At 40.8% G+C, this 25,622-nt stretch overlaps 1 protein-coding gene across 2 annotated transcripts in view; it reads right to left on the reverse strand.

Annotated features, from left to right (window-relative positions):
• The window catches only part of uchl3 (ubiquitin carboxyl-terminal esterase L3 (ubiquitin thiolesterase)), a 38,671-nt gene extending 19,712 nt beyond the window's left edge, over positions 1-18,959 (reverse strand). Inside the window, exons 1-2 of one of the 2 annotated variants that reach the window (XM_048239758.1) lie at positions 18,877-18,959; positions 18,616-18,627 (exon numbers count right to left, since the gene is read on the reverse strand). In XM_048239758.1, coding sequence (XP_048095715.1) covers positions 18,616-18,627; positions 18,877-18,918 — 54 coding nt within the window. In that variant the 5' untranslated portion in view covers positions 18,919-18,959. Of the gene's footprint in view, positions 1-18,589; positions 18,628-18,876 lie in introns of both variants that reach the window. The other variant, XM_048239759.1, reaches the window with a different exon arrangement.
• Between the last annotated feature and the right edge of the window lie 6,663 nt (positions 18,960-25,622).

The following is a 25,622-nucleotide window of genomic DNA, read 5'->3' on the forward strand; positions in this document are numbered from 1 at the left end:
CTGGCTGCAGCCTAAAATTAGAGTGTTGACGCTGCAGTTCAGCACATGCATGTGTGTTTGTGCGTCTTGGCATACATGCTGGACGTGACATTGGGGGTGTGGCTGCATCATCGATTCTACTTTTAAGTTCGAAGTTCGAGACTTTCTACATGGGTTTAGTTAATGATCAGGCTATAATAAGGTGGTTGGTGTAAAGGTGGTAGGTGTAAACCGGGACATTTTAGCGTCCCGACAGGCTTTTTTCGACATTACCCAAAATTGATTGCACTGCACTGCAATTTCTAGCTAAATTTTCATATACCACATCAGCATTTATGTTCAGTGAATCTTTTGTAAATTGCTTTACAATTACCGTCGGGCCCTCGTTGGCCGCCTTCGTTATCGCCCGGCTCGCCTCATCTTGCAGCCATTCACTCCTTCGTCTAAACGTTCTTTTAAAACGTGCATCTTTTTCTTTCTCTCGTTCTCAAAGGTAGCCTCTCGAGCATTTGCTCTGCTGCCGGCTTGTGCCTCGATATCGCCCAAAATGTTTGATTGCATTCTCCACATTTCTAGCTAAATTTTCATGTACCACATCAGCGTTTTTGTTCGCTGAATCTTTTGTAAATTCCTTTACAATTACCATCGGGTCCTCCTTGCCCGCCTTTGTTATCGCCCAGCTCGCCGCTATTCACTCCTTCGTCTTCATTAACATTCCCAGTACAATTCTCAATCTTTTTGGCCTCTGTGTCCAGTTACATAGTCTGTCTGTTCTTGGTCTTGGATTTTGTGAAATACATTTCTAAATAAATGCGACTTATAGTTCGGACTTATACATGTTTTATCCTCTTCATGACGGATTTTTTGACTGATGCAACTTATACTTATAGTCAGGAAAATACGGTAGCTTCAACTAGGCTACACTCTCCACCACCTGCTCACTGTCACTCCGCTCTGTATGCTTGCTTACATCTCATTCAAATTCAACAAACTTCAACCTGTTGCTTACATAGGCCGCAATTTCAACGTGTAGGTTACTTCGATTAACCATTTTGATGCGCTCACAGAATCCTGGCTCTGAGCCAAAAGGGGTTAGGGTGGGGCCTGACAAGAGCTGTTAGTGGATCAGTCCAGTGTCAGTATGGAAAATGAACCAGTGGGCCGCTGACTGTCCTTCATATGGGCCGATCGTTGGACAAATTAAATTATATAGCCTATTATATCGGCCCAAAAGTTGCGTCTGGCCATCGGGAAAATGCCTGGTATGCCAGATGGCCAGTCCTTTAAGCCTTAAGTAAGTTAAAATGTTTTGGAGGTGCATGTCAAGCGATGGTGTAGGGCTTGTACATGGCGACGCAGAGGGCTCTGCGGAGCTACACTGTCAATTCTAAGTAGGAGCATAAATCAGCCTTCATTGCTCTGAGGTCGTGTTTTTCCACCGACAGTGAACCCTTTCTTGAATTCTGTCCAGAATTATTTGAACCTTAGTGCTATCCAGTGAACCAGTCCGCATTTCCACCAGTTTTGAACCGAACCATGGGTGCGTCATCAACAATGGGTGTTGCATGCAAAACAAAAGTTAATGAGATGCATGAATGGGAGAATATGACAGTTGTCCCGTAAAAATGGCAGAAATCAGCTGTGTAAAATGCTAGTTAACGTCTGCAGACTAGTTCTAGTTGATTAGTTTTGTTTACTTATGACAACAGTTGATAACGAGGGAAAACGCATGGTTTAAGCCTTCTCCCATCTGAATGGTAAAGTGACATGCCCACTCCGGTTCGCAGGAAAAAACAACATTTTCTGGTTCAAGCTCCGAACCAAAGTGCCACGTTCCGAACCGTTTTTTGTTTGGTCGAAATGCTCCGACTGGTTTAAATGTTGGTTCGAGAACAGGAACGGAGCTGGTTCTCTGTCTGTGGAAAAAGACTATCCGAGGGCTGAAATGGACCAATTATTTTAACTAGTCATTGTAACGAACCGAGCCAACATATTTGGCTACCATAAGCTAACATCATTTCAAGTACTGTCCAATGACGTTTGTGAGTAAACCTGGCGAAACGGTCACATTAACTCCCACATTCAAAAGAAGCAAATCAATAGCATACTTAATATCATACTTTGTAACCGGTGTTGTGTGCCTTCTGGTTTTTCTCAACTACTGGTTTCCTTGCACTTACACGTTTGTGTGGGCGTAAAATTCTACTGTTGATTACTGTTAAAGGCTGCATCTGCATCTGTATTGAACATCCTGTACCTAAATGGTAAGGTATAATAGGCTTACCTTTACACCCCTGTGTGTGCCTATTTTATATTTATATAATAGACATTGTTGTGATGCTTTATTTTTTATTGAGATGTTATTGAATCTGTTTCAAATTTATTTAAAAACGACTGCAAGGTTTTGCTCAATTGTTTAAATGAGCATAGACAGTCCAATGGTCTTTGTCTGAACTAGCTCAGTTTGAAAGTAATGTCCAGGGAGGTTGGAGAGAGAGCTGTGGGAAAAGTAGCCAACTGTCTTTACCATACAGTTAAAAACAAAATTATTCATACCCCTGGTAAATATTGATTCAATTTTCTCTTTACCAATATGTTTGTTCTGACTGAAAATGACACTACCACATGTCAAAAGATTGTAAGACAATGTGGTAGAAACATGGAATCAAAAAAATGTATCTTTTTTTAAAATTTTAATGAAAACATCTTTATTTGCATTCACAGCTCTCAAAATGGTTCTTATAATACCTACAAAGCCTCTCCATGTCTCCACAATGATTGTAGACTGCACCTTTTTAACAGCAATCTGGGTTTTGAGTCAAGAGCGATTATTTGCCACCCCTCAGGCCTTGTGCTAACTTTTGACAGATTGAGTTCTGGACTATGTCTGGGCCACTCTTCAATGTTAGTATTGTTCTCGGTTAACCATTTCTTGCCTTGTTTAGCTGTATGTTTTGGAACATTGTGTAGTTTAATGGTCCAATGCCGCCTACTGGGGCAGGTCTCTCGGCAGACAGCCTGATATTCTCCTCCAAAATTCTCAATTTGCCACTTGTTTCAGTGTTACCGTTTACTTTGAGAAGTTCACCAGGTCCCATTGTCTGAAAAACACCCAAAACTAATACATTTTTATAGCTATTCTCCACATTGTGGATGGTGTTTTGGTGGTTGAAATGTTCACTCCATCTCAAAATGGATCACTTGGTCATCTTGGATGCTGATCATGGATCACTCTTCTCCAAACATGCACAACTCCGCTAAACCTTTATAAGGGCACACATGGAGAAAGAATTTAGCTTTTGCTGAATTTTTTTGACCCAGGGACATGGCCTGAGATTGGCATAAAAAAAGAAGCATCAAATTCCAATGACACCATGTCCATTTCAATTGTGGGGGTTAGAAAAGTATTCTTTTGGAATGTTTTTCAACCAGGGGGACCAGAGGGGTATTTCACAAAACCTAGATAAGGGAATAAGCTTTTTGGTCATCCTGGATGAATTTAGCCTTGACTTGGTTTCACAAAAGAGATGGCACATAAGTTACCATGGGGATTTATTCTCTGCACCTAGCCTGGCTAGCAGCCAAGCTAAGTCAAGCTAAGACCAGGCTAACAGCCAAGCTAAGTTCATTCTAATGGTAATTATGTTGTCTTATTGGTTCAGCTAGCTATCATTCAAATCAGACCTCCATGCTAATTTTTAAGGAGCTTTATTCCATTTATATACTATTTGCTAAATGTATTTGCTCGCAAAACAAAATAGATTGTCTGTCTACTACCATATGGTTATCATTTTAATTGTGATAGCCTTATAATTATTAACATAGGCCTAGGTACTCGTTGTTTACTTCTTTTGTTGATGGACGTTTGATGAATAGCCTACTGTAGTTGATTGGAAGTGGAGGGTCAAGTTTTCAAAGGTGTTTTCAACTATAATGTAAAGGTATATCATAGTATACATAGCATAGCATCTTTGCAGTGGCAAGCGCTTTCTTAATGACGTTGCGTGCCCAGACAAAGAAGCACTCACACGTGGGTGCATACGTAAATTTGCATTCAGTTGGTCTACCATCCCTACTCCTGCTGTTTTACAGAAATAGCCATGATTCCCCATTCCAAAAAGGACAACTTTACTTCATTGTTAGTCTATATCAAAAGCGGTTTTTCACTTTGTGTGAATAACACTATTTTCTGCGTCTTTTTTATTCCAACCGTGGGCACTTGGAGCAGAAACGAGAACGCGCACACATCCTGAATTACTTACACCTGGCTTGACATAGTCGCTCCTACTCATTCTGGATTGGCATTAGTGAAACGAGTTGAGCTAGGATGACCAGACAACGCTATGTTAAGTGATAAAGCGAGGTTTATCTTGGATGTCTTAACTCTGCCTTTGTGAAATAGCCCTCTGGTGACCTTCTCAAAGTGAACGGTAACACTAAAGCAAGAGGCTACACTGAGATTCTGGAGGAAAAGATCAGGCAGTTTGCAAAGAGACCTGCCCCAATAGGCATCATTGGACCATTAAACCATACAATGATCCAAACACATACAGCCAAACAAGTCAAGAAATGGTTAACAGAGAAGATGCAGATGTGATGCGGTGAAATGCACCGCGATGCTCAGCAACCCGACACAGAAAAGACATAAAAGGGTCACGACGCCGTAGGAGTGACGGCGTGGCTACGCCGTGGAGTTGACGCAGAAGCATGTTGAGCATCTTAAGTGTAATGGTTTCCTTTTGTATCGTAAATCCCCCGCACGAGTTGGAAAGTGTAAATTACCCAGATTTCTTGCGCCATTTCACGAAGGCACGCCCCCTTTACCTCGGAGTTCTTTAGGGTACCCCGAGGTACGACCTTACGACAAACATGGCTGCGCCCATAGTTGAGATGAGATGACATGTATTTTTTTTTTGCATTTGTACTGTGTTGGTCATTTTAATGTCGATGCAATGCTCTTACACACTAGATTGCATTGCTGCTTCAATCCGGTCACCAATTCATGCATTGCACGGTCTTGCTGTGCGTGCAACACAATGTAACAACTTTTTTCCAGCGGCTTTGAAACTTTGAGTTACTAAAAAAGTTTTTAGTAGGCTTGTTCAAGATGAACTGTGTCTGACTTTGTCTGGCTTTCTACGTCAACGTGAACTTCAGAGGCTAGCCGGGAGGAGCTGCAACAGACGGCAGCTCATCCCGGACAGACAGGCTACAGTCTGCCTGACGTGACTCGCGGGAGATATCGCGGAATTTTGTTTGCAAATACAGCATAACTTTCATTGTTACTCATTAAAATGAGCATGACGACTGACTAAATAAATTCTTATGATGTAGTTTAAATAAACCACTGTTGTCATACAATACAGTTAACAGACCTGCATCGTAGCACAAATTCAATATCAAATTGACCTGCATCTTAGCACAAATTCAATATCAAATTCAAAAAGTGTTTTCCCTATATGTGTGTCTATCTAGTTAACCAACAGCAGAAAATAACAGAATATCCAAACGTTTTCAGTAGGCTAGCCTACCATTGTTGCAGAAATGAAATATAAGAAGGTATCCGTTCGATTTCGGTTCATTTTTGCATATTCCAACATAAGGAAGCAGTATGACACACCCGTCAAAAGTCATGAGCAGATTCCTCCCAAATGGCCCCATCACGTCTTTGAACTGAGAAACCTGTCGTGCAGACCGTGGAAGGCAACTGCAAGATCTGTCTGCAGGCTAAGACTCCCGCAATATTTTAAGGTCATGTGACATGGTGGTAAGCAGAGCTAGTGAGCGGAGCTGAGCGGTGCGAATATCCCGCTCCGCGCTCAGGTGGCTCTTCACTCGGCCACTCCTCCGCTTAGTGCTGGGCGGTATACCGGTTCACACCGTAAACCAGTGTATATTTTCGTTATGATATGAATTTTTAATATACCGCCATACCGGTGTGTTTGATTACACAACGTTTGGAACGCTGCGCCACGCGACAGTGTTTCAGGCGGGACTTTTTTTCACACGCGCGATGGTGCGACTTCACGAAGGCAGGCATAGTGAGGGTAAACACAAAAGACCTTAAGTTTTTCCCCTGAAGTATGACCCTTAAGGCTTAATTTATCCTTAGGTAAGGGGTTTATTTAAGGGTGTTGCACAGAATACCTTAAATTGTTTCTTTAGTTAAGGAAAATGATCCTTAGAAAATGATAGAAATGATCCTAACGGTCATCAGTGCACCAAAACGAACTTTTTTGTTAATGTTTTGCCTAGCGAACCGAAGCTCATGGCAGGCTAACAAGACATCTACATCCACATGAAGTTAACGTTAGCCTAACACTAACGTCATGCAAACCACACAATAACAATAAGGCATGTTTCTGATAGGCCTATTTGAGTATTTTAGGAAAAAAGTTTTACCTTTCCCCAGTTCATCCAGCCGTTCTCTAAGTCTGACAGTAACACTTTTAGCTCCAGCTCATTGAATCATATTAGACCGAGATGCTAACGGTCTAATCTGATCTCTCAATGAGCTGGAGCTAAAAGTGCTACTGTCAGACTTAGAGAACGGCTGGATAAACTGGGGAAAGGTAAAATTCAACAGTTTAACTCAAGGGGCGGTGGAAAACGAGTGAATTTCCCCAAATGGTGGAATATCCCTTTAATTCCAAAATAAATCTCACTGGAACAGTGTCACCACATAGTTGTTCTTGCTCTACATTGTTAGTATCTAGTTGTTTTGTAGGAATAGTACGCTTGTACAGTACGCTCGCACAGTTAGCACAACCATGACAGCCCCCTCGCAGCAAGGGGATAGCTCTTAGGTGACTGTTAGGCGAGCTAAGCCCAAGCAAAAGCAGCCCGTTGGGCCTGTTTCGCCTGGAGCTATATCCAAACGAATGAGGCCCACTGCTAACCACCAACCTATTCACGTTTCTAATAGATTCTTCCCCTTAGCTAGCCCTGAGAAACCTACTACCCTGGTCATTGGCGCTTCTACTATACGAAACGTGAGGCTAGCGACTCCATCGGTTATAGTAAAATCGATATCTGGGGCCAGAGCTACAGTGGGCATCGCTTTCAAATGACCACTTCATTCGCGCATTACGCGGCGTGAAGCTTTAGTACCACTTTCAGCCACTGTGCGTCGCTCTACCACTATCTACCATTAAACATAATTGTTGCCGAGAGTAATCCCAGCCTACGAATTCAATAACAAAATAAATCATGCATAATTAAACATTACCTCGATTTAGGCTACTTGGGTATGGCTTAAAGCTTGACTACACGGTGGTAACGAAAATCGAAATCGAAATTTGCTGTCTACATTATTGTCAGTGTTGGGGTTAACACAACTACGCAAATCAAAACAGTGTCTTGTGTGATAATTGAGCCAGTAGAGAAATAACTGTTCAGAATGAATCTGTAGCCTTGGGTAGGCTTCTGCAGAAAACAATGTTGTTGCCGATTTAATACTATCTGGCGGCGTTTTTAACAGGGCTACGCCAATAGAGGCTTAGACAACTATGACCCACGCTTTGGTTTCCTCGTAAATTAATTTGCCCTACTTCTTGACTGCAATGTAGTCAATTGACTGCTTGACATGTCATTTTTATTTTTCTGTACAATAAACAAATACATCTGCTTTATGCCGCAGAATTACATATTTGGAACTTACATAGTCCAATGCATCGTTCCACTACGTTAGTGTTTCCCAAAACCATAGTAGCAACGAACGTTCGCAACCACTATCGTAAAGTTGTGTAGTTACAACTACACCTCTCGACCTGTGGTAGAATGCTAGAAGCATAGTTCCAGGGATCTTCATGTCAAAGACGTCACTGACGCCAGTTATTTGTTTGCAAATTAATAATTATAAATATATTTAGGTTTCTAATTGATATTTACACTTCTAACCACCATACATCCATATTTTAAAATGCCCAAGGCAGAAAATACATAAATTAAAAGTCAATTTGCAGCCATGTGCACGTAAGTAAAAGTCACACACTTGCAGATAATAATAAGGTGGTGCGCACTTTTTGACGAGTCAGCTGAGAATATGAAGGCTTTGATTTTCATGGAGGGGGGGTCCTTGTTAGTTTACGCAAAACCAAGCCAAGAAGGCTGATTCGATTTTGATAATATGATCTGCACAAAAGATAAACTTAGGTAAACAACGATGTCAATATTGTTGTCAACGTCTTAACCCAGATTCAAACTCTTGACAGGAGACTGGTAACTGCTGTGCAACGGCGGCTGTCATCTGCCGCCTTAACGCAATCGCCACAGAAGTATGTGCAGGTGCCCGTTCACGCTACTAAAACATCATTAACCACCTTAGTCCAGACTACTGAAGTTTGGAAACTATCATGGTCCAAACTTACAGTACTATGTAAGTACGACAGTTTTGGGAAACAGTCGTGAATCTTACATGTTGGTTAGTTGAACGATGCATCCTGTTAGTAAAAAGCTAACCTCCGTGGTTGTAATGGAAACGCCCCAGATCAGCTTGTAGGCCATTAGCAATCTGTTTATTTTATTTTATGAAGCCTACACAGTATATCACATGCCACATTCTCACTTTCAATAGACAGATGCAGCCATTGGTCAAGTATTGAGTATAAAGCAATTAAGATAGTACCCTATACAAAAAGTACTTCATACCATCATAAAAATTCGCTAAAACGAATAGCATTTTGCAACTTGACAAAACACTGGATTAAATATCGTAGGCACAGGAGAAAACTTGTACATCCATTGGCCCGTGGGGAGATCACATGCCAGTTGCCTCTCCCTTCAGTATGACTTGTTCGGCTGTGAGCTTGTTTTAGCCAAAAAAAAAAAACTATTGCAGATATCAATGCGTCTTTGTTCATGGGTTTGGCCTCACAGCAGAGGCTTAGACAACTATGACCCACGTTTTGGTTTCATAATTTGCACTACTTATTGACTGCAATGTAGTCAATTGACTGCTTGACAGGTTATTTTTATTTTTCTGTACAATACACAAATACATCTGCTTTATGCCAAGAGAATTATGCACTTGGATAGCCTATAGAACGGGCACATTTTGGAGAGAACGCGCAAAGAATCTGTAGGCTATTTGTGGCTGGTTACCAGCAAACAATGTTTAATGCGTTAACTCAAGACGTCAAACATTTTCTAAACAATACAAACAGAAAGGATGCAGCAGGCAGTGGAAGAACAAAATGCTGAATGAAGCCCAAATTTATGAAGGCATATCTGGCAAGTTGTTATTTTTGAAGACGTGAAATGGTTGGGCTATAGGCCTAGTTTGCAAGAAGGAGACATAAAGCGTGAGCATGCCACACTATCCACAGCTGTGGTAGCGGGGGTAGGAGGATTACTGTTAGTGCAGGATTTATATAAAATTCTTCAACAGAAGGCCTGCCTCGAATGCAGGCTTGTGGTTTGCGCAGCCTACAGTAAGTAGGTCTAGTGAGTTAGGAGTCCTCTAGACTTCTTTTCAGCTATCTCAGAGGCGGAAAGTTGCGTTCGTTGGGGGCAGGGCCGGGTTAACAATTCATAGACCCTTGGGAACAAATGTCTGATGGCCCCCCCTGCCCCCCAGCCAACGTGAATCGGGCGGTCAGTTAATAGGCCTATCGTGAAGATTTGTATTGCCATTTAAGGCACGAAGCATCTGTGAGGCCAAGCCTCACCAAGTAGCCCGTTTGTTTACAACTAACATTACATTTAATTAAACTGCTTATAGGCTATGCCGAAATAGTTTCAACATTTTGAATATCAGTGTCAGGTGAATTAGGAAATGCCTTATGGCTGAAAGCTGCTTGGGATCCCCCCTGTCAAGCAATAACCATACAAAAAGTTAAAAACAGATGACATGATGCCCATCACTGACATAATGCGCAAATAATATAGCCTAGATATTCCAATATATGTGTGTATTTTAGAGGGGATATTCGAACATCATTTTTGAGCAATTTTGACAGCCCTAGTCCACTGTAGGCTACGCCAATCGTCTATTAACACCTTCCACTAATCCCGGTGAGTGGGGGTCGCTATAATGCATGTGAAATAGCACCATTGAGTAGCCTATCTTGAAATAGCCTTAAAATCGTTCGGTGTTGTGTGCCTTCTGGTTTCTCCACCTACTGGTTTCCTTTGCGCGTGCATGCTGCAGCAGTTGTCAGACATTCACAAACAAGTTGTTTTAGGGCGGTTTGAAGTCGCCATACGCCATGAGCCGGGCTACATTACAGCCACTCGGACAAAAGACATGTATAATATATATGTTTTGAAAACTAGCATTAAACTGGATTCGATCCCACAAAAGCAACACACGCGTGACTCTCCATCCTGATTCCCTACTCTTTGAGCCAACTAATATGTTACGCGAATCAATTAACTATTGTAGGCTACCATTAATTAATAATGTAGGCAACACCCAGGTAACATGTTGTCCAGGTTATCTGAAACAAGGGGTTGCCTCTCATCTACAACAACTGGTTACGTTGGGCTGCTACAGTCGTCAGTGCACTGTGCACAGTAGGCCTATGCTACTCTTTGTGGTTGATCAACTAAAAATAAAAGATGTATTTGGTGATGACGTTATTGTAGGCCTAGTAGACCTAAATTCTGAGAAATTAAATGGTACGAGAAACGATCTACATAGCGCACCAGACCGCGATGTCTTCAAGGGTTGAATGAAGGGAGTTTGCAAAAATTAGTGTATTTTTCAAGTCAATAAACATTCTTAATTTTCGAATGTCTTTGTCAGGGAACATCTGACTTTTAAAACAAACAAACTTAAAACAAACGAAACTAGGATTTGGATGAATATATTGACTGTTGGTGTTTCTGGTGAGGATTTGAGATTGCATTGAGTAGTTTAAATAAAACAAGATTTCGAAATGGCTTGCATAGTTTGTTTAGGCTATTAATGTGTTGTATACTGTTAAGTACATGCCTAAAATTGTGGTCCATTTGTGGAAAAACAGTTAAGATGCGTTAAAACGAACTGAATATGAGCTGGTAACTGACATTTTAAACAAAACGCCCACACACGACTGAACGAGGGTAGGCAGCACGACCCCATGCGTATGTCGTGTCGTGCAAGTGGATCGGTACTGTTACGGCGTATCTTAAGTGTTTTGCCAAAAATGGACCACAATTTTAGGCATGTACTTAAAGGAAAATTCCCGGTTTTTAGCACTTTAAGGCCCTTTTCTGGTTTGTTTTGGATGAACTAGAGTGGTGGACACCGAAATTTTGACTATTGGTCCCGTCTCGACTTTTCTGACTTGTTTTGAATCGCCTTTGACTTCTCAGGGTGGCTGGCAATGGGCATACTGTAGTAGGCTACTCAAACATGTAATAAAACAACCCTTAACGTTCGTTTTCAAAACTGTGCAAGTCACCGAGTGGTTAGTGGTGTTCGTTGATTATTAAAAGCACATATATCGGCGATAGATAGCAATAGAAAACTTCCGGTTTCTGAACTGGTTGCAGTTCCTTCTGTGGTTCCACATGAGGGCGCTCGTCCACGAGTGCAGAATGCATGGAGGTCTATGGAGCTGTACCCCTCAAAATCCACTTTTCTCAGGATATAATTTTTTTCCAAGTAATTTGAATATTGTTTTCAAAAGGGGAGGCAAAGAAAATACACTTGGTTGAGTATTATATTTTTTAAAGTCACTTAATTGTTCTAAAAAGCCTTTCAAACGTGTCAATGACGTAATTCATTAGCACAATGCTAGCGTGTTATGGGCAACAACGACCCAACCAGTAAGAAATCAAAAAGACATAAGTACTCGTTCATTCAACTTTTGACCTATAACCCATGTTGAAGTTATACAAAGTTCTTAGGTGCACCAGCACAAAATTTAGGTGCACCCAAATTTTCAACCACATCGCATTTAACACCGCAGCAGGTTCACTTTTTTTTCCTTAATTACTGTCCTATATAGGTTGTCCTATGACTTATGATTTAGAATTCTACAAGAAAAGTAACATAATGAAGTGTTTGTGCTTTAAGTGCTTCACTGAGCTGAAATTTAAACTTAAAACATCTCAAGATGAATTAAATAAAAATAACAGTGCACGTCTTTTAAGGGCTTCAAACTGCACATCTCATGGCTCAATGTCATACTATCCTTCATGATCTTTAGGCCTTGGCTAAACCAGCTCACCATGCTACCATCTTCCATAGAAATGTATTTGAGCACAATTTAAAAAGAGATGTTCCAAGTAGCCTGGGGGATTTTTGTGATTTTGCACTGATGATTGCAATAATCATGACAGTCCCACAATGCAATTTACTTTTTAATTTTAGTATTTTCAAATTTTCAATAAGAACATCACTATGGGTAATGCAGTAACGAAATGGTAGGCCTATTATTATAGGCTATTGCAATGACTTGCCATGCTCGATCTAAATGTGTCCATTCAATTCACCGTACACAATGACCACAGTTATACATGTAGGGAATATTTGGGCTTTAAATGTAGCAGCGATATTCGGTTTGCGCCAAATACCGGATTAAATTGATTGATGCCATCAGAATGAGTTTACACAACTCGCGCGCAAAACAAATATTGCTGTTGAAAACCTGGATACTCCCTGCATGTAACTGCGGTCAATGACGACTCCTTTTTCGCGATATCTGTATCTCTGTCGGATTCAAGAAGGCCTTGTATGCATTGTTCGCAATTTTAAGACGCCTTTTCATCTGCAATGACTCCTATAAATTTGGCCATAAGTGGCATTCCTGTGCGCCGGGTTTACGCTCAAACTATTTTTCTGGTGAATAATTATTTCGGCCTGAACTTGGTGAAGGGAAGTTTCACTATAGGCCTATCGTAGGCAACGATAAACTTGATCATCATCTCGGACTCGTCTGATCAGTTTGCTGCTGCCAGCCACCGAAAGGCAGTGGGGAGAGGGTATATTTATCTCGGCCTGTGTGACCACACTGTAATGCAACTACATCCACTCTGTTTATCTGACGGGTCTCTGACGGGTCTCTGACCTCTGACCTCTCTCTCTCTCTCTCTGCAGCACACGCATTTTCAAATTTACACACAGGCACTGGGCCACGGCCAATAAGAGGGGAGGTCCCGCCCTTCACTATCTGTGATTTGTTTAAACCACGATATTGGCCAAATATGTGTGTTATTGAACCAAAGGTAGAGTTTCAATGCGGACACTTTTTCCTCTCTCAAATAGCTGGTCGCACCGGTGCGACCTCCGATTTTTGGAAGAACTTGGGTAAGGTTGACATTTTGTAACGCAACGTTTGTAACAGGCGGAAAATTAACTTATTTGTTATGTCCATAACCTGTCATGTTCACATCATAAGCCTAAACCTAGCCTACATGAATAATTCAGGCATGAAAACGGGTCAGGGGTGAAAAAGGTGAGAAGGGCGCGCGAAGTGGGAAATGGCCGTTTCATAGCAAAACAGGCGCGAGTGACATTGTTGCCAATAGTGCATAGCTTCCATGGAGTATGAAGTTGCCTAAAACCAGAGATTTATGAAGAAAACAAACTACAAAATGACTAATTTTTACACAAAAATACTTATTATTTCTTCTTTTTGGCTTGGGCCTAAGTGTGAAGGGGCCCACTTGCGCTGTTTGGCAACATGCTTCAGCCTGGCCTTCCTATCCTCCTCAGTAATCTACATGAGTTTTCTTTCTTTATTTCTTTCTTTGTGCCTGAAGTTATCAGACATTTCATAGGCCTAAAGGACACTTAGAACTATTAGAATAAGTCTGAATATTTGTTGGACTTGGGTAGGGTAGACTAGGCTTTAATTTGTAAAATTGGTTTGAAATGTTTTAACCTGCAGCTAGGCTACTTACAGATTTTGGCATTGTGTGTCAGGCCACTGAGCGTTTCTTAAAAGATGGCATTACCATGTCAAACACTGTTTTTGTCTCTGAACTCGACAAAACGCACCAGCCCAGTTTAGGAGCATTTAAATCAACTATTTAGTTATTCACATTAGCCTTTGCTATACTGAAAAAGTATGCCTATTTGCTTCACCTTTTCGATCTAGATGGCTTAAACTGCACGTATTCTTCATCAAATGAACTTGTTATGTCTATATTTCTGTTCAATATCGCTAAATTTAACAACAGCCTATGCTACGTTGCTACACCAATCTCAACGTCTTTTTCTGACAGAAGTTGAACGTTTCAACTAGCCCACCTGTGACATCAATAAGCATCTCTCCTCATTTCAGACACATCTGTAGTTACACAGACAGGGAGGCTATTCCAGCTAAACATTCTGTTCAGCGTTGCATCCGCGGCAAAATTTAGCTTCCGCTGTTTAAATAGGCTAAATGCATAGGGCCTGCATTCACATAATCGTTGCTGGATCAGACAAGTTTTTTTAATTGGGCTCGTCTTACAACGCATCAAGATGCGTTCGCGTCTGCGCGTGATTTGTAAACTCAGTTGTAATCCCATACCCCCCCCCTACAATATTTTCTCATCGGATCTGCGCGAACCACGTAAGTCCCCTATTTTGGATTCAAAACCGCGAATTTCGCCGAAAGGTGAGGAGTTTTCATGCCTGATAATTTGGCTACATGATTTTTTACATTTAATATTTTTTTGGCTGTGGAACTTTCATGATGAAAACGTAATGATTCACGTAGGCCATCATTCACATCGTGCAAGTTCCAAGGCATTTTAGCATTAGCCATGGTTGGACGTGACAATAATTTGGATAGCGTAATAGCCTACGATACCGCGACTGCATAAGACTACAGAAAGAATCCAAACAACTCCATATCCGTTTCCGGCAGCGGAGTAATACCAGAGCCCGTCTACGGAGAGCCTTGGCACTTCCTATTAAGTCTCATTGTATCCACATTGGTTGCAGTTCCATTAGAATTCCACTGGGGGTGATCGCGGGCGAGTGCAGGTTGAATAAGGGGTCTATGGAGCTAGATGGCTAAATGTATCTCTTTTACCTGCTTGTCGTGGAAGAAGCGTAGATTTTATTGTAGTTTATGCAAGTTCAATATAGATTTTAAATCTAAAGTTGAATGAACGAGTACTTATGTCCTTTTCATTTCTTACAGGTTGGGTCGTTGTTGCCCATATCACGCTAGCATTGTGCTAATGAATGACGTCATTGACATATTTGAAAGGCTTTTTAGAAGACTTACGTGACTTAAAAAAAAATATAACAATCAACAGTGTGTATTTTCTTTGTCTCTCCTAGCGAATGCAACATTCAAATTACTACTCAAAAAATTATATCAAGAGAAAAGTGGATAGGGGTAAAGCTCCATAGACCTCAATGCATTCTGCACTCGCCTGCGAGCGCCCTCAAGTGGAATCTGAGGAGGAACTGCAACCAGTCCAGAAACCGGAAGTAACCAGACAGTGCCAATCATAGACATAATATACATAGACGCCGCATTGGCTGCTGGAAACAAGAAATGCGGCCGCCATCTTGGACCGGTCATACTCCTCGTTGCGTTGCAGCAGAAGACACAAGATGACAGCACTGTGCAGCATGTTCCTTCTCAAATCGGGCGGACCATACTGGGGGATTTACTTTTCACAAGTAAGATTTAACATAACCGTACTATTGGTTGTATTTTGTGAATAGAATATTACCAGAGCTGAGAAGGAGCAATCTTTGATATTACTGTATGAAAATCGTAGCCATCTAGCTAGGCTATGTTTACTCGGTGTTCACCCGGCTATGAACTGAGACTTGATAAGTCATATTCCATAACACTGACTTAGATTACAACTGACACAAGAAGGCTATTGTAGAAATAAATCATACTAGATTTGGCCGGTAATTTTACACAAGTGGCACAGACTAGCCTATTGGGCAATCGCTAGCTGCTACTTGTAGCCTAAGTGTGTTGGTGGTAGCCTCACTATTTCCTGAATAAAGTAACTTTTCAATAGCTCAACTTCTTTATTTATCAAGTAGTTTAGCCAGACAAGCTACACTTTTCTTGTCATGTGAAATTAGCACAATTTAAAGTAGCTTCCTATGTAGTGAACTAGCCTACTGCTGTGTTTGTGTTAGGCTACTAATACATTTAGTTTTGTGTAGTGTTTTATTCATGGCAGAGTAACTGATAGTTTAGCTCACTAAAATTTCTAAGTAGCTTGCCCAACACTGTATTATTCACATGTCATTTACCCTAACAAGAATAAGATGCCTCTCAAATTCCTTTTCATTCATTTATTTATTATTTTGTATCTCTCCAGCACAACTGCCTTGTTCAAGAAGACTGTGAATGAACTGAACGGTCTCCTCACCCCCCTGGAACTGAGGAAGGTGCAGCTCTTCATTGCAGTACTGCAGGGCATCTGCTACACTGTGACTGAATGTTTGATTTATGAGCTCCACCTTCATCACCTGCATTCGCCACTCTGTGTCCCATTTTCCCATCGTCTGGTTGACTCAGTCCTCTTTTATGGAGTTTACCCAGTTTACTATGCCATCTTATTTGCCCACCTGCTGTCTGAAGCGCTTTTGTTCTCAGCCAAAGTGTACCCAAGCAATTTTAGCAAGGTGGGAACATACAAAATGACATGCACCAGTTGTCGAAATCATAGAACCAACTGCATGACGGTAACTCTGTCTCACTGAGCCTGTGAAGACACTCCCTGATTCTTTACTGATTGCAATGAACGGGTTGATCTTAGCAGTTTCTAAAATGTTTCTTAATTCCTTTTTATTTAATCTCTTCATTGGGGCTGGAACCTTTCTGTGAACTGTAAATAACAGATGCTGTTGATGAACCCATTGACACTGTACAAGTGACAAGTCACCTTTTGTCTTGAATTGATGAACTGTTACACTTACTATGCCAAACCAATGTCTGTTTTTAAGGATCAGAAACAAACCTACAAACTTGCACTTTACAATATTTATGGAACTTGTCTAACAAATGCTATTGATATTGAACCCAGTTACTCCATTTCCTTTATGCCACACCAATGTCTGTTCATCACTTTATTTTTGATGGCACTGAACTGAAAATGTTAATGGATTTTTTTCTGTAAATTTAACTCATTAAAACTTGTATCAAACCAGTTTTTGTCTATGCTGTCAAACGTGGATTAGTTATGTTCCCAGTTTTTATATTGGATGTCATCACTTTATAATACATCATATATCAGAATATTCTATTACTGTTAAGCCCACTATGAATATTAAAATACACACAACCATGTTTCCTGTATCATACAGCTTTTCTACTGGGAGGTTTACAACTTATTCTGAGTCAATTTACCCAAGTTTGTCACTAAACCACATAGGCCTACTTGGAATACCCCTCAGATGTCTGAATGGCCCTGATCTCACTTAAATGTTTATGGAACCTTTCTGTGGACTGTGAATAATGCTGTTGATGGAACTTTTCTGTCAACTGTGAACTATATTTAACTCATTAAACTTGTATCAAACTAGTTTTGTCTATGCTGTCAAACATGGATTATGTTCCCAGTTTTGATATCGGACGTCAGGTCACTTTATATCATATATCAGAATATTCTATTACTGTTAAACCCACTATGAATATTAAAATACGCTAAATCATGTGTCCTGTATCATAGCTACATGTATGACCTTTGCAGCAAAAAAAAAACCGCGTGAGAATCTGTTCGGTATTCAGTGAGATATGATTAATTAAGTGCGCTGACAGCTCATCTCACCGGCCAAACAGATTACACTGAGTGGAGTGGATGACCGGTCCAAGATGGCGGCTCCAAATCTCGTCAGCGCTAGTAAGGAGTAGCGGTCGATGCGGCGTCTATGTATATTATGTCTATGGTGCCAATTCTCTTCCTATTAGACATTCTCTGGTAATACCGTACCTCACAGCACATCCAATACAAGTCAATGGAGTTGGACAAAAAATACGATAAAACCTGTTGGAAATAATCTTTTGCAGCGATTTTTGTGTGAGCATATCAGTGAACACCACTGACCACTCGGTGAGTTTCACGTCTTTGTAAACTAAAGTTTAATGCGTTTTAGGAAGGATTGTTCCAGTGCACCTATGCAGCGTTGTGGAGGAGGGGGGCGCTACCACAGAAACCGAAAATTCTCAGGACAGCAGCATGTGTCCAAATTTCAATGTTAAACGTTCTATTTAATCATAAACTATCTGAAAACATGGCTTTAAGTGTAAAATACCGAACTTGTCCTTTAATACTGAGTGGCCAGGCTCTCTGGCTGAGCCCAGCGGCAAGCACAACAAAAATCTTTAGGACGTTACCTCAACCAAGAGCAACCTAGCGGCGAGCGCAGCGCATACCGTGCACAATGTGATGGCCCCTTAAAACTAGGCCTGTTTGTGAATGTCTGCAGACAACTCCTGCTGCTGTGGTAGGCTACGAGCACAGCGCATGCACGCGCAAGGAAACCAGTATGTGGAGAAACCAGAAGGCACACAACACCGGTATTCCACATTTCGCTGACTTCAAAGGCAGACAGTCAGATATCATATGATGAAGTTAGCTTGCACGCTAATTTCTAAGCTATGGTATATGATTGAAGGGCCCCGACAAGTTAGTCAGGCAGCTAACGTAAAGTACACAAAACTTCCCATGCCCTAATGTTCTGTGTTTTTAATTATGTGCGTCTTACCGACACGAGTTGAAACATAACGTTACCTGGTTCATCACCTGAAAGACAAAGATACAACACGCTGATTAGTATTCTAATATCACAAATAACGTAGTGTTAGTACTAGACAGATTGCTAGCTAGCTACAGCAACATTAACGTTACATCCAAATACTGAGTCTGGAAAGTTCACCTGAACATTAAACAGTTCAGCCAAATGTAGTAGAAATGTTGTTTCGCATTGTATAAACTCATTTATAGAAATGTTGAATTTTATAACACAGGTTAATAATGCGTTTAAATTCATACATCAGGGTTCGCCTCCAGTGGCAACCAACGCTGGCCATCCATTTTCAGCAGACAGAATGCCTTCAAACGTTGCACTTCCGGCTCTCATGGATATATATGGTGAGTCTAGTGAAACCATGAGTGAAATCAGCGAGTGTTCAGCGAAAATAAGACTTCCGGTCGAGCCGAATTTGCTAAATAAAAGTCGCGTAAAACACAACGTGTTCTAGACCAGAGGCCCGTTGCACTAAAGTAGGATCAAGACATCCAGTATAAGTGACTTTGCTGAGCTCAATGAATCCAATACAAGAGCGTTCAGTGTAGCCTATATGTCAGGTTAAAAAACATTTTTGACAAATGAAGGGGCATGAAGCAAGATAGTAGTGAGTAGTGATTTTTCTTAAAAATCAACTTTAAATAGGCTCTACCCATGTCCTTGATTGCCTAGCCTTTCTGCCCACCCCCATCCCCATCCCCAACACACATACAAAAAACACACACACTTACATCATCACTGTCATCACCTCACATACATACAGCACACTGCTTGCTACAGTAAGCCTCCTCTACATACTTGCTGCACACTGCCCCCCACATTGTCTTCAGGATCTTCTCCAACACACATCCTCTACATCAGGGGTCTCAAACTCAAATAAGCTGGGGGCCAATTCTGCCAACGTCATCTGATTGGAGGGCCGGCTATTTCCGAAAATGCAATGTTCTTTTTTTCCAATACCACACACAACTGCAAACAGAAAGTGCAAGTGTTTTTATCTAGTTTTAGACACCTGTGCTAGCAACCTTAGCTTATAAATAAAATAATGATAAAATAAATATTAATACAAATTATAAAACAAATGAAAAGCATAAAAACAGGAATGTGTGTGTTTCACACCAAATAAAAATATTTTCCTCTCATAACTTTTTTAAACCTGGCAAACTATAGGCATCAGGGTTAAGAAAGCAACACCATTGGATTTTTATATCAAAATTTCAAAAGGCCATGGCTTGAAAGTGGTCACCCAGTAAACAAAATAAAGTCCTGGCGACGTCCCCTAAAGGTCCCCTGGCGAACGTCACCTCCTCGACATTGTGTAGCCCTTTACGTCCCGCGGATCTCTGTTCGGGAGGTCTAAAAGACGCCCACGAGACTTTGAGAGGACGTCCTGTAATGGTCACCGCGACATTATGTGCGCAACGTTTACATTTCCGCGATGGTAAAAAAAAAAAAAACATGAAGCGCGATTTGGTATGGTATCACATCCTGTAAATCTCAGCGTTGCTAGGAAAGAGGTAGACTGAACATGTACACGCATTAATGACTTGGTCTACAACTACGCAATCAACTGCACTCACCTCATATTTTCACGCATGTATGAAATCACGTCCTCCGAATGCATTATACTAATGATGAGTAGACATGGACATTTATACTGGGCTAGGATGTGCTGCTTTCACATCTACGGTGTCATTTTCTTAATAAACTAATACAATGTTTTAATGGGCATATCCCGTAGCATATTGTTCAAAACATCATCAGAGTAGGCCTAGGCTAGCCTAAGATAAATTGTTCAAACCATATTGTTTCAAAATATTAAAAACTAATAATAGCCAAACATACTAAATGAATCGCAATGCATGCTGGGAAGCAAAACTCAACATGAAATAAAGTACATGAAACATAACTAGAATGCATTGACGTTATATCCACTCATTTTCTTGGACGTGCTGTGATCAAACAGGGACAGCCTATAAATGTAAGCCTTTCTTCCTGGAACATTGCAGATAAAGAAAAATGTATCGTTTTCTCTAGGCTATGAATGCTCTTTATAGCCAACTTTAAGATGAAATAAATAGATTCTGATGTTTCTATTCTATATCATTGTTTTATTAATAAACAGTAAGGCTCTGGTGAGGCAGAGAGCTTCTGCTCCTCGTTAGAAATCTCATTGGATATGTGCACGCTTTGCTGTTTCCACAAGGAGCTGCTGTAACATCGGGGACAGCTAGGCCTATGTGACAGTTTTAAACGCGAGCATGCGTCAAATAAATTACAATGACATTTAAACAAGTCATGAAGAAGCAGTATCCTTAATTCTTCTGCAATGTAGAGCTAGATCGTTTTGCTTTACAAATTAAGTAGTCACTTATGTTGCTAGACATCTCTAGTCCCATGCCCTAATCTCTTCTCTAGTTTTATTACATCATATTCAGCTCCAAAAGCCAGTTCAGTCCCAATTCGGCCGTGTGTGTGTTTCTGAAAATAAAACAGATAATAAGTACGTGACTACGTTAAATAAACTACTGCCTATTTAGAGCATGTTACATGCATCACGTAATGACAGCTCAAGAAAAACGCATTGTAGGCTAAGCTAGAAGCTACAGCGACTTTGCTAACGTTACACCAAGCATCACATCAGCTAACATTTTGAAAAAATCCCTTCCCTAGTTTGTAACGTTATACATTAACATTAAACTCAAAATGTATGTGCTACATAATTCAGCATGTCTGCATGCAGACATGCTGAATTATGTAATTATGTAGCACATACATTTTGAGTTTAACGTTAACCCTTTTCCCAGTTTATGAAGTTGTGCGTATATGAGCAAAGTAGACATATGGTTCTACTTTGCTCATAGACGCACAACTTCATAAACTGTATGATATGTTGCCTTAGACTACGGTAGGCTAATGCAGCTACTGCTAGAGACTAGATAGATAGATACTTTAGTCATCCCCAGACGTGTAACGTGAAGTCGTGCATGGATGTGATATCTCCGTCCTGCAGGCAGTAGCCAGAGCGCTCTCAACTCCGCTGCCATGTGTGAATAAACATACGTCCCACCCATGTCCCCGGTATAACGTTATTGTCGGGTCCTTAGGAGGTATTTGAAATGACCAAATGCAAATGTCATCCGAGGGACCTGATGGTGACGTCCCCAGAAAGTCCTGCACCGGACGTCATGCAATAACCAAACAATAACTTGCTCCGGACGTCAATAAGGTCACCGGAACGTCCGCTAGAGAACATGACGTTCGGGACCAATCGGGGACGTTGTGAATGTCGGCATAAGGTCCGGGGGACGTCCTGTGTTTTTCGGGCAGAGATAAAGTCCTACTGTAAATGTAAAAATCTTTGAGTAAAACAAAAGTTTATGAAGGGGGTAAATTTACCCATCTAATTTGCCACTGGATGGCAAGCACCTCAAATTATGCACCTTTCTAAATACTGGATGAACATATTTGAGCAGGTTTACTTTCCTTTTTTCATATTACCCACATAACAAATTAACAGGAAAACACCTAAGATGTATACCAACACCTAAGATGTATATGGTTTCTAAACCACAAGGCCTACAATAAAGTATTCTGGTCAAATCAGTTCCTATGGCGGGTAATCAGAAGTTTGCATCATATTGCGGGTGACTTTGTAGTTTAGAGCCCTATTTCTACTAGCCCTGCTGTCTGTACCACGTCCATTACGGACACTATCATCACGATTACCACTGCAACCTCCAAGCTATGTTGGGCAGAGGGTCGAAATAAGCATGGTATGCTTAGTGGACACCGTCATATACACGCAGACAGCACCCAGCCCCTCCATTCAATAGACGATCGATCGATCACAATCTCCAAAAGGATATTCTCCTTCAGATTTAGAATAGGTGAATAGCATAGCCTACCTAAGACTTCATCACACGTAAACGTTTTTCAACATTTGGTGTAGGCCTAGGCCCTATTGCTTAATTTCTGCTTCAATTTATGCAACACTATGGCCTGCATCGCTTCCGCGTCATTACAAATGCACGTCTTTGTGTTTCTCGCGTGTAATACAAGTATTTCCTGAAAACTTTGCGCAGCGATTTTGGGTTTGAATGAAGCTCTGGATGTCTAGCACATAGTGGAGCAGAGTACAAATGAGATTTGTCACCGTACTTGGAACTATCGTCTATTTTAATCAGTATTGTTGTTTGTCGCAATTAAAAATAGTCTCAAGGGCCGGATTACATTATTATTTTGAAACCTGGACTATTGAAAAGAGACGGTATCCACCCCAATCCGAGGGGTGCTTATCTCCTTTCAAGGAACATAGACCGTCACTTAACCGAGGCTAGTTCCTGACGAACCAGAGATCCAGGCAGCAGAGATATTGTCTTACACAGATCTCTGCCGTCCTAACAGCCACCCAGTTATACAGGATATACAGGGCATACATAGCCAAATAGAGAGGGTGTCTGTACCAAGACTGTCAACTCTTATTCGACCCACGAGGGGAATTATTCGTAGCAATCTTATTACGATAAAAATTTCTTCGGCTAAGCAAATTCCTCCACAAACGCAACTTGCATTTGCTTTACTCGATCACTATTCGATCACTGTCGAATAAAACTGCCTTGGTTAATGAAATTATTACAGACAATCATATAAATGTTATGTGCCTTACTGAAACCTGGCTTAAACCAGACGAATACCTTCCATTAAATGAGTCTACACCTCCCTCTCATCTTAATTATCATGTACCACGCCACACTGGCAGGGGAGGGGGAGTAGCTACAATTTATCAATCTAGTCTTCTCACATCTCCCAAGCTTACACACAAGTTTAAATCTTTTGAAGTTCTAGTCCTAAATTTTTTACCCCCAGATTGGAAAAATAATCAGCCTGTAACTGTGGTCACATTGTACAGACCCCCTGGCCCCTACACAAAATTCTTAGAAGAATTTTCTGATTTCCTTTCCACTTTAACCATCCAAACTGAAAAAAATACTTATATTGGGTGATTTCAATATTCTTATGGATAATGTGATTATCCATATCAAAATGATTGTCTCACAATTGCATTTCAATCCCTAATTGAACATGTTGGGTTCTGTCAAAATGTTAATTCACCCACACACCGAGATACCATACTATTGATCTAGTCTTGTCATACGGCATAAGCATAGAGCAGTTAACAGTTCTGCCACAACACCCGACCTTAACTGACCACCATCTAATTACTTTTACAATGACATTACAATATGCAGTACCCAATTTAGCTGAATACTACAGCCGCGGCCTATCTGAAAAAACTAATGCAAACTTTCTAGAAAAAATCTCACTTACGTTTGCCCCCTTCCGGACCCATGTGGTATCAGAAGGCCCTTCCTTAATCCAACCGAGGTCGACTGTTAACTGATAATGAGATGAACTCATTACGCTCAACCCTTGATTCAGTAGCACCACTAAAAAAGAGAGTAAGGAAACAAGTAAGGCGTGCTCCATGGTACACCACACAGACAAAAACCCTCAAACAAGCAGCGCGCAAACTTGAACAAAAATGGCGTACTACTAAATTGGAAGTCTTCTGCCAAGCATGAAAAGATAGCCTTATCACCTACAAAAAAGCACTCAACGAGGCTAAGTCAACCTACTATTCCTTGCTGATCGAAGAAAACAAAAATAATACAAAATTCCTCTTTACCACAATTTCCCGCCTGACGAAGAGCCACACTGAAGTAACCGAATCTATCCCTATATGCCTAAACAGTAACGACTTCATGAATTTTTTCAATGACAAAATTGAAACAATTAGAGATAAGATTAATAACCAATCAGTCTCACCAGATATTCGTACTCCATTGCTGAACGGTAGCGAAAACATAATTGAATCACAGATGAGACGAACAACTTTGAATTCATTTACACCGATCGACATATTAGACCTCACTTCCACAATTTCCTCATCAAAATCTACAAATAGTCTACTAGATCCTATCCCTACTCATCTTCTGAAATCTGCTCTCCCTTTCTTGGACAATGCTTTGCTCCAGATCATAAATAACTCACTGCTGTCAGGGCATGTACCACAGTCGTTTAAGTTATCTGTTATTAAGCCATCCCTCAAAAAAACCTACCCTTGACCCTATAATGGCCTGGCCAACTATAGGCCTATATCTAATCTCCCTTTTCTGTCGAAAATACTAGAAAAAATAGTGTCCAAACAAATTAGTGCCTTTTTACATATGAATAAAATCAAAGAATTATATCAGTCTGGTTTCAGAGCTCACCACAGTACTGAATCAGCCTTAGTTAAAGTTTTTAATGACCTCCTCATTGCTGCCGATAATGGACATATATCAATTTTAGTCCTCCTGGACCTCAGTGCTGCCTTCGACACCATAGACCATGACATACTACTTCACAGGCTTGAACATTTGATAGGCATTAAAGACTCAGCACTCGCTTGGTTTAGATCATACCTTTCTAACCGCAGACAATTTGTACAAGTCCACAATAAACCGTCTATCCAGACTATAGTAAAATATGGGGTTCCTCAAGGCTCCGTACTAGGGCCCCTGTTATTTTCTCTCTATATGCTTCCCCTAGGCTCTGAAATTAGGAAACATGGCATTACATTTCATTCTTATGCAGACGATACACAACTATACCTCTCCGTAAAACCTGACGAATTAACTCCGTTAGCCAAACTTGACACATGTATAAGAGATATAAAGACATGGATGACAAATAATTTCCTGCTTTTGAACTCCGATAAAACAGAAGTCATGGTTGTAGGTCCTAAAAAGATGAGGGACATCCTATCCTCATCACAGGCTACATTTACTGATCTTCGACTATCCTTATCCACAAGTGTTAAAAATGTAGGAGTTACAATTGACCAAGACCTATCACTAAGTAATCACATAAAACAGATTACCAAAACTTCATTCTATCACTTCAGGAACATTTCAAAGATAAGGAAGTCCTTATCCTTTCCAGACGC

The sequence above is a fragment of the Alosa alosa genome, chromosome 3 (genome assembly GCF_017589495.1).
Source record: "Alosa alosa isolate M-15738 ecotype Scorff River chromosome 3, AALO_Geno_1.1, whole genome shotgun sequence".
In the NCBI taxonomy this organism is placed as follows: domain Eukaryota; kingdom Metazoa; phylum Chordata; class Actinopteri; order Clupeiformes; family Clupeidae; genus Alosa; species Alosa alosa.